A 10,586-nucleotide genomic window follows, 5' to 3' on the forward strand; every position below is an offset into this window, starting at 1 on the left:
GCCTAACGCACATATTAATTTTGCTCCTATGACCAGAGGAAGTGAAATATTCCTTGATATTTAAATAATGTTACAAGCTGCTAATCATAAAAACACTGGACTATAAATACACTTGGCTACTCATTCATTTCAGCGCAAGTATAAGTTGGGAGAAGCGTGTTTAATGTTTTGTAATAGGGTTGACAGTGCTGAATAAAAACTAAGACGTGAACCCTCATAAAGAATACAGCAAATAGCTGCTGTTTTTGACAGTCTCTGGTCATGGTTTTGAAAGCTATGAAATCTCACATAGGCTAGTATCAAACAGCTGTTGCCGAGGCCGTGATTTGAGCTAACCAATTGGTCAGCCCAGTAGGCACACTCGATTTAGCAACAGATCTCCCGGTCCACCAGATAGACGGAGTTTGAATTTGCAGACAAATTAAATGGTTAAAAATGGGAACACTTTGCCTATCCGGTGCGCTGGGCTTCTGAATCAAATGCACCTACCACCAACAGTGCAACACCAATATTAAAAAAGGAGTGCAGGCCTTTATTAGTTAGCTTTTCTACAGAAATGTTAGGTGATTAACTAGAAATGCCTTGAAGATCGACCAGTTGTTTGCAATCGACCAGTTGGTGACTGTTCTAGACAAATTTCATGGGAACAGACATGCATTACTACCAATTCTGTCTGGAGGGGATCCTCCAGAACTACTGACACCAAGGTCTGCTGCATGGTGCACTAAATGGATCTGGTTCAGGAGGGCCAGAACGACCTGGTGAGCTGGGGTTCACACGAATAACATGCAAATTGGACACAACATTTTAGTGCATATACTCAGACACGCATTGCATTTTAAGACAAATTGTTATTGTCCCCACTAAAACAAATACTTAACATGTAATCTTTGAAACATTGAATTACTGTAGAATTCTATTCCTTCCTATGGAAGACTGCCAATATGGCCACCAGTGCATAGCATCAGCAATCCAGAGTGTATATAGATCATTGGTCTTCCCCTGACCAACGCATACAAGCAGCACTGCTACCCTGTATAACACATTTTCTTACAGAATAACCAATTTTCCTTAAGACTGACAGTTGTCTGATTTTAAAAAGATATAGAAAAATCTATGAAATGCTCATTTTACTGTTAAGGGGCACCAACACCATTTTTTTTGTCACAAAATGATATGCACTGTATTTTTATTAGGAAAGAAACAAATTATGTTCTGCTTTGCATAGTCACTAACAAGCTTTACAATGACCTGCTGTTGTCTGTCGGGGCTAGTGTACGTTTCTATATGGATATGGAGTAAATGTAGTCAAGGCTTTGAGGCTGAATTCTATAAATGCTATGGAGGTGATAACTGGTGGGGGAGGGATATGGTCAAAACTCAACAAATACAGTGTCTCACACTGAACAAGACATGGAATTGTACATTCATTCGTTTTTTTTTGAACTGCCAAATATATACATCTAGTGTTGTGTTCAGCAACACGTTGGTTAATTGAAGCTCAATTTAATCCGTAGCACTAAAGACCTGCGCTACAGTGGTCGCAGAGACTGCGTTGACTCAATCTGAAATTACCCTTACCTTTCTACAGCGCTGAGCTTAAATTTTACAGAATAAATCGAGCCCTAAAGCATATGAGCACAATATGTGCCAAATTGTTCCTTTACTCATAGAATGTATTATTTGCCCATCACCGGTGTGGAAGTTCATATCCAAAACCCTAACTTAGAGTATAAAAAAAAAATACAAAAATCACAATTGATGCATTAAGCACATCATCATAACTCCTCTCAAAAATATCTTCATTGCATTAAAAACTAGCCTAAAGCACATTCACATTATTTTGAGACATAACAATTCTCTAGGTTAACCAAATGTTATGCGAAGAGTCTTCTCCTGCTCTTTGCGTCGGTTGTCGCAGAGTTTAGACACATCCTCCACCCTTCTCTGTAGAAGCACTGAGGAAAGACAAGGAGATATTACAGAGTTAATATCAATTGAAGGAAGTCTTGACTCCGTATCAGAAAGGTAAAATCAAATCAAATTTTATTTGTCACATACATGGTTAGCAGATGTTAATGCGAGTGTAGCGAAATGCTTGTGCTTCTAGTTCCGACAATGCAGTAATAACCAACAAGTAATCTAACTAACAATTCCAAAACTACTGTCTTATACACACACACAAGTGTAGGGGGATAAAGAATATGTACATAAAGATATGAATGAGTGATGATACAGAGCGGCATAGGCAAGATACAGTAGATGGTATCGAGTACAGTATATACATATGAGATGAGTATGTAAACAAAGTGGCATAGTTAAAGTCAATATTTTCTTATGGCTAGTGATACATGTATCACATAAAGATGCACCATCAGCCTATATTTTCTATTTTAGATGATATAGAGAACAGTATATACGTATACATATGAGATGAATAATGTAGGGTATGTAAACATATTAGGTAGCATTGTTTAAAGTGCTAGTGATATATTTTACATAATTTCCCATCAATTCCCATTCTTAAAGTGGCTGGAGTTGGCAGCAGCCACTCAATGTTAGTGGTGGCTGTTTAACAGTCTGATGGCCTTGAGATAGAAGCTGTTTTTCAGTCTCTCGGTCCCAGCTTCAATGCACCTGTACTGACCTCGCTTTCTGGATGATAGCGGGGTGAACAGGCAGTGGCTCGGGTGGTTGTTGTCCTTGATGATCTTTATGGCCTTCCTGTAACATCGGGTGGTGTAGGTGTCCTGGAGGGCAGGTAGTTTTCCCCCGGTGATGCGTTGTGCAGACCTCACTACCCTCTGGAGAGCCTTACGGTTGTGGGCGGAGCAGTTGCCGTACCAGGCGGTGATACAGCCCGCCAGGATGCTCTCGATTGTGCATCTGTAGAAGTTTGTGAGTGCTTTTGGTGACAAGCCGAATTTCTTCAGCCTCCTGAGGTTGAAGAGGCGCTGCTGCGCCTTCTTCACGATGCTGTCTGTGTGAGTGGACCAATTCAGTTTGTCTGTGATGTGTATGCCGAGGAACTTAAAACTTACTACCCTCTCCACTACTGTTCCATCTGCTGTTTCCTGAAGTCCACAATCATCTCCTTAGTTTTGTTGACGTTGAGTGTGAGGTTATTTTCCTGACACCACACTCCTAGGGCCCTCAGCTCCTCCCTGTAGGCCGTCTCGTCAATGTTGGTAATCAAGCCTACCACTGTTGTGTCGTTCGCAAACTTGATGATTGAGTTGGAGGCGTGCGTGGCCACGCAGTCGTGGGTGAACAGGGAGTACAGGAGAGGGCACAGAACGCACCCTTGTGGGGCCCCAGTGTTGAGGATCAGCGGGGAGGAGATGTTGTTGCCAACCCTCACCACCTGGGGGCGGCCCGTCAGGAAGTCCAGTACCCAGTTGCACAGGGCGGGGTCGAGACCCAGGGTCTCAAGCTTGATGACGAGCTTGGAGGGTACTATGGTGAGCTGTAGTCGATGAACAGCATTCTCACATAGGTATTCCTTTTGTCCAGATGGGTTAGGGCAGTGTGCAGTGTGGTTGAGATTGCATCGTCTGTGGACCTATTTGGGCGGTAAGCAAATTGGAGTGGGACTAGGGTGTCAGGTAGGTTGAAGGTGATATGGTCCTTGACTAGTCTCTCAAAGCACTTCATGATGACGGAAGTGAGTGCTACGGAGCGGTAGTCGTTTAGCTCAGTTACCTTAGCCTTCTTGGGAACAGGAACAATGGTGGCCCTCTTGAAGCATGTGGGAACAGCAGACTGGGATAGGGATTGATTGAATATGTCCGTAAACACACCAGCCAGCTGGTCTGCGCATACTCTTGAGGGCGCGGCTGGGGATGCCGTCTGGGCCTGCAGCCTTGCGAGGGTTAACACGTTTAAATGTTTTACTCACCTCGGCTGCAATGAAGGAGAGGCCACATGTTTGGTTGCAGGCCGTGTCAGTGGCACTGTATTGTCCTCAAAGCGGGCAAAAAAGTTATTTAGTCTGCCTGGGAGCAAGACATCCTGGTCTGTGACGGGGCTGGTTTTCTTTTTGTAATCCGTAATTGACTGTAGACCCTGCCACATACCTCTTGTGTCTGAGCCATTGAATTGAGATTCTACTTTGTCTCTATACTGACGCTTAGCTTGTTTGATTGCCTTGCGGAGGGAATAGCTACACTGTTTGTATTCGGTCATGTTTCCGGTCACCTTGCCCTGATTAAAAGCAGTGGTTCGCGCTTTCAATTTCACGCGAATGCTGCCATCAATCCACGGTTTCTGGTTTGGGAATGTTTTAATCGTTGCTATGGGAATGACATCTTCAACGCACGTTCTAATGAACTCGCACACCGAATCAGCGTATTCGTCAATGTTGTCTGACACAATACGAAACATATCCCAGTCCACGTGACGGAAGCAGTCTTGGAGTGTGGAATCAGCTTGGTCAGACCAGCATTGGACAGACCTCAGCGTGGGAGCTTCTTGTTTTAGTTTCTGTCTGTAGGCAGGGATCAACAAAATGGAGTCGTGGTCAGCTTTTCCGAAAGGAGGGCGGGGCAGGGCCTTATATGCGTTGCGGAAGTCAGAATACCAATGATCCAAGGTTTTGCCAGCCCTGGTTGTGCAATCGATATGCTGATACAATTTAGGGAGTCTTGTTTTCAGATTAACCTTGTTAAAATCCCCAGCTACAATGAGTGCAGCCTCAGGATGTATGGATTCCAGTTTGCAAAGAGTCAAATAAAGTTCATTCAGAGCCATCGATGTGTCTGCTTGGGGGGGAATATATACGGCTGTGATTATAATCGAAGAGAATTCCCTTGGTAGATAATGCAGTCGACATTTGATTGTGAGGAATTCTAAATCAGGTGAACAGAAGGACTTGAGTTCCTGTATGTTTTTGTGACAACACCACGTCTCGTTAGCCATAAGGCATACGCCCCTGCCCCTCTTCTTACCAGAAAGATGTTTGCTTGTCGGCGCGATGCGTGGAGAAACCAGCTGGCTGCACCGACTCCGATAGCATCTCTCCAGTGAGCCATGTTTCCGTGAAGCAAAGAACGTTACAGTTTCTGATGTCCTTCTGGAATGCTACCCTTGCTCGGATTTCATCAACCTTGTTGTCAAGAGACTGGACATTGGCGAGAAGTATACTAGGGAGTGGTGCACGATGTGTCCGTCTCCGGAGTCTGACCAGAAGACCGCTTCGTTTCCCTCTTTTACGAAGTCGTTTTTTTGGGTCGCCGGCTGGGATCCATTCCGTTGTCCTGGGTGAAAGGCAGAACACAGGATCCGCTTCGCGAAAGTCATATTCTTGGTCGTAATGATGGCTAGTTGATGCTGCTCTTATATTCAATAGTTCTTCTCGACTGTATGTAATGAAACCTAAGATGACCTGGGGTACTAATGTAAGAAATAACACGTAAAAAAAAACAAAAAACTGCATAGTTTCCTAGGAACGCGAAGCGAGGCGGCCATCTCTGTCGGCGCAAGTTAGTTGTGGAAGTAGTTTACTAAAGCTTCTCTAGACCATAGGTTAAATACTGACCCGAGTTCTGGTCAATCCACTGAAGAGAGTCCATGTGGGCATTGAGAATTTTACAGATCTGCTGAAGCTAAAAGAGGAAAAAAAAAAAAAAAGTGTCAGCATAACTAATTATTCAATTCCTCCTCCCTAAAAATTTAAAAATAAAATAAAAACTATACAAGGGTGTATTCATTACAGGTAAAAAAACAGTTATGAAAAATGCTGTTTTTGCCAATAAAAAAATTATTCCTAGTTATACAGTATGTACAGATCTACTTAAATTACATACCTCTGCACATCGACTGTATTAATGAGCACATTGTACTGGTACCCCTTGTATAGTCAAGTCACCATTACTTATTGTGTATTATTACATGTTTTACATATTGAGTATTATTACATGTTTTACTTATTGAGTATTATTACATGTTTTACTTATTGAGTATTATTACATATTTTACTTTTCTATTATTTCTCCATTTTCTTTCTCTGCATTGTTGAAGGGCACATAAGTAAGCATTTCTCTGTAACTCCACACCTGTTTACAAAGTATGTGACATAACATTTGATTTAGAATAACTGTAGCAATATAGACGCAGCCAGGTATTCAAGTAGACCATCTGTTTTTCTTTCTCACCGGGTCACTGGTATCAGCTGGCCCACAGGATGTGTTCAGGTGTTCAATTATTTCCTTTAGATCTTGGGACATCCTCTTCAGCTGGGCGTCCACGTTCTCTGCAAGCTTGTACCTTCAGAAAGAGAATGCATAAATATGAAATATCACAACCATATAGTCATGAATCAGTTCTCACTGTGCATTGGTTCTCACTCAAAGCCCTTTGTCAAAACCTTACGTTCTCTCGCGTTCCTCATCGGCATTCTGCATGTAGATGGTTCCACTCTGTTCTTTGACAGACTCCTCCAGTGGGGACAGCAGGTCCTCCAGTTCCTTCTGTTGTGACAGGATGAAGTCCAGGTACTGGTCCAGCCTGGGATGGGTTAGAGAGCAAAAACACAAGGTCATCCAATAACTGACACAATAGTAACACAATGACTACTTCTCACAAATAAAGGACAGAATTCAGAATCTGGTGTACTCAAATACTCTATTAGACATAAACCAGTTAACTCCCACCTTCTTTGGTCCAGTTTCACCTTCTCCATCTCCCTGTGCAGTGATGTGATCTGTAACAATGAGATGAACATCCTCTTAAAATCTGCCATGAAGACACCAAAGTTCAATTGAAGGCCATTTCATGAGATTAAAACAAATAGCATGGCCTAGATTCTAGTGGTGCAGTTACCCCGAGAAGTGCCATGTCTGTTTACCTTCTCTCCATTCTCCACCAGTGTGCGGTCCCAGGCGTTGACCTGGGTAGCCTGCTGCAAGAAGTGCCTCTCCTGGTCCTCCAGCTCAAGACTCCACTTGTTGATGAGACCCTCTAGTTGGGTGTAGGACATCACTGGAGGAGCACTGCAGAGGGGGAGTAAATGGACAGGATCACATTGAAACGACTAGGGCTAAGAGTGGATAAGGATGTATTTAGAGAGAAGTAAAAAAAAGTTGAGTACCGAAGCAGTGAGAGACGTAATGAACTTGGCTGGCTAAACCCTGCAGTACCTTGCTGTAACAGTAGTGATGGTTGTGGCTATTCCAGTGATTGGGACCGTTGAGCCGATGCCAGTGGCACCCGCAGGTTTCATACCCAGTGAAAAACCTGTTGTAGAGCCAGTGGTAGCGAAAACATAAAATCCACTACAGTGATGAATTCCTCACTATGACCAGAATTAATCAACGACAAACAAGCCCAGTTACAGAATTTTGCATAAACAAGCAACAATATCAAGCTTTAGTTATTCCAATAACCCTGTATGACGGTACGGTACCTGTGCCAGCTGATGCTGTGGTGGTGGCAGTGACTGCTCCCATGGGTTTGAGCATGAAGCCCAGGGTATTTCCTGCTGCCGATGTGGCAGCCGGGGCAGCTGAGGTGGGGGCAGCACCCACTGATCAGGAGAGAGTACGGGTAACAGACAAGAAAATTAATACCACCACAGAATGCCAGAAAGACCATTTAACTTTAGTTATGAGTTATTTGCTCTCTCAGGCAAGAGTTAGAGGATAAAACTCACGAAAACCTGTGACTGCTGCCGTTAATGCTGGTACTGCAAAGAGAGAAGAACCTAATGAAGCCTGGGTAGCCGTGGCAGTTACAGCAGGGGCTGAAGTACCTTTAGAGAAAGAAAAATAGATAAACTTGATATCAGTTGAAAAACAGGCACACACATGTCGATTCAAAGATAAAACATTTTCTGAGACAGATTCAAACATCTATTTTTCTCCGATTTGTCAGCTATTTATTTGAATGACATATGCCAAAATGTCTCAGACTCCCCCATTTACCTGAAGGTTTGACACCAAAAGCAAATCCTCCACCCTGGGTTGTGGTTGGTGCAGCTGTTGAGGCCGGGGCCACAGAGTTCAGACCTGAGGGAAATAAAATGCACTCATTCAGGATGCACAAAACACGCTAATGTAATCATGTCATATACTGTACATTAACCATGATCTGATCAACTGAGCTGACTAGAAGCTCAGAAAACTCACCTGTGGACTGGTTCCCCAGGGAGAGGGTGGCAGGGGCGCTGTTCCCAAATGAGAAGCCCCCTCCTGCGGTCACGGTAGGGGCTGCCTGGACCTTGGCGGCACCAAAACTAAACCCACCTCCCATCATTTGAGTGGTTGCAGCAGGAGTTCCTAAAGAGAGCCCACCAGCTGCTGCTGGTTGAGCCGGGGTTTGGGCAACAGGGGCTCCAAGCCCCCCTGCGGTCCCAAAGCTGAACCCCCCTCCTGTGGGAACAGCAGTGGTTTGTGTGGCGAAACCCCCGCCAAGTCCAAAGCCTGCCCCAGAGGTGGGGGTTGCCATCCCCATAGTTATCCCTGTCAGTGCTGGTTGAGAGGCAGCAGGTGTGCCCAGATTGAGTTTAGCAGTGGGAGTCCTAGAGATAAAAGAGCACATCTACATTACAAATTCTACTAAAAGTTTGCCTTGCTAACCAGACTCCTTTGTTCCAGCCAAACGCTACGCCCATGGATGTCAGTTTCTTCTCCGCAATGAGTCGATCTGAGACCCTCCCAGAATCTTCATTGAATGCGAACACATTCAGGGCAGTCTGAATGGTCCAAAAACCACCTTTAATTGGTTAGCGACGAGACAAACACTGGTAACTGTTTTGTTTAACACCCCTTGTTCGCCTCGTCCCCCAAAATGACTTTAATGATGGCAGTCTCAGACTAAAAGTATGAGCAGGCGAAGAATTGTGTGAGTCGTCAGGCTAACTAAAAGCTAAAATGGGTAACAACCTACCCAAGATTAATATAAGTGCTATAACTATCCAAACATTCATGTAAATTACATAATCCAATGCACCCACCCAATAGAGAAGCCTCCACTTGCTGGAGTACTGTTCTGTGTAGGGTTCCCAAAGCTGAATCCTCCAGTTGAGTTTGTACTGTTTGGGGGCTGGGCAGGATTGGGGGGTCCAAAAGAGAAACCACCACCTGAAGTTGTAGGTGCAGCACTTGCAATCCCAAAGCCTGTGGCTGGCGCAGCTGTGGTTTTGGGAGCTCCAAAGCTGAATCCAGTATTGGACGCTTGTCCAAAGTTGAATCCTCCACTCATTGTCCTATCTAGGTAGGAGGACACAAGGTAGAGATGAATACAATGACATTACATCGTACCGATGTCATAGTCCCTTCAACGTCTTCACCCACTTGCACAATTTAGCTAGCCACATAATAAGATATGCAGATTTATACTGGTCAACCCCATGTCACTTCTTTGACTTATCTATTTTTTACACTGAAAATATTTATAAATAAACATTCTGGGAGAACGGTTGCTATACTATAGCAAGTTGGCGTACTTACTTGGTTAGTGTTCTAGCTGGTAAGTTAGTTACTTAACGTTAGCTAGCTCGCTACTAAAATACGAACGTGTTAGCAAGTGAACAAAACGCCATATATTAACGTTGTATTGCAATACCACCAGCTAAACAACAATATACATGTTCGTTCACTGACAAGGAACAAATCCTGTCAATTGATAAAATTACCATACCTCCCCTCTTCTTCCAACAAGAGATGAAATTGAACAATTTCTATCTGCGCGCACTATGAACGCTTTTGAATGCGGTAACGACATCGCTATGTAACTAAGTGCTTCCGGGACAATGATTTTTGGAATCCTTCATAAGAGTCTCGTCCTGCATACTTTGTAAATGAAATAGGGCGAAAATGGAAAACGTAAAGGTAGATAAGGGAGTGAAGAATGGTTAAGTTTGGTTGTTTGCTATTCGAAAACGCGCCTTACAGATCCGACTTGATAACCTACAGCTGTAAACTTCACAACTCTTTAAAACATCAATGGAGCCACAACCAATGGTTTAGATCATTGGTTGCAACAACGCTGCCCTTAAAAAAGGATGGCCATTTTGAAAGCTGCAGTATATATTTTGGACACAGTAATTGCAATATTACTGCAGTAAAATTGTGTTATTTTGGACAGTACCTGCTGCCTACTGCAGTTATACTCGTGTACTGTGGTTACACTGCATTCAACAAGTTGAAGTATCATTTTATTTTGTAGTAGTACATGCAGTGGATTATTTATGGTTTCAAACAAGTAAATAAGTACAGAAGGGCATTAAAATAAGAATTTATTTGAGCAAACAAGATTCTAGAAAAGACCCCTTCAATTTAGACTTTTACAGATGGAGAAAAATTGAATGTCAGAAAATGCAGGTACTAAGGTTCAAGGCCCCCACACAGACAACGTTTTCAAAATGTAGTTTCTTTATTTCGTTCAAGGACTAAAGAGTGAACACATTTAAAAACCCAGATACATAAACAAGAACAGTCAATCCTGGTAGAAGACACAATTGCACTGCATTGAGTCCATTTGGGGATTGGTCACTGCCGCACAGTTGCTGGACTCCATTGCACGCCACATTAGCACAGGCCACAATGAGGGGGAGAACAGAGCAAGGGTGAGGGGATCATTCTCACGGA

The 10,586-nt window shown here is 43.5% G+C and overlaps 1 protein-coding gene across 1 annotated transcript; it reads right to left on the reverse strand.

The window, feature by feature from the left end:
- Nucleotides 1-1,172: 1,172 nt before the first annotated feature.
- Nucleotides 1,173-9,932, reverse strand: LOC135550543 (nuclear pore glycoprotein p62-like). Its single transcript, XM_064981465.1, has 13 exons — nt 9,637-9,932; nt 8,951-9,206; nt 8,124-8,515; nt 7,920-8,003; nt 7,649-7,747; nt 7,403-7,522; nt 7,137-7,233; nt 6,845-6,989; nt 6,651-6,700; nt 6,370-6,504; nt 6,153-6,264; nt 5,537-5,603; nt 1,173-1,958 (listed from the first exon to the last, which is right to left on the reverse strand). Exons 2-13 carry the CDS (start codon nt 9,196-9,198, stop codon nt 1,867-1,869), a joined length of 1,641 nt encoding a protein of 546 aa, XP_064837537.1. The 5' UTR covers nt 9,199-9,206; nt 9,637-9,932; the 3' UTR covers nt 1,173-1,866.
- Nucleotides 9,933-10,586: the final 654 nt, after the last annotated feature.

The sequence above is a fragment of the Oncorhynchus masou genome, chromosome 12 (genome assembly GCF_036934945.1).
Source record: "Oncorhynchus masou masou isolate Uvic2021 chromosome 12, UVic_Omas_1.1, whole genome shotgun sequence".
NCBI lineage: Eukaryota > Metazoa > Chordata > Actinopteri > Salmoniformes > Salmonidae > Oncorhynchus > Oncorhynchus masou.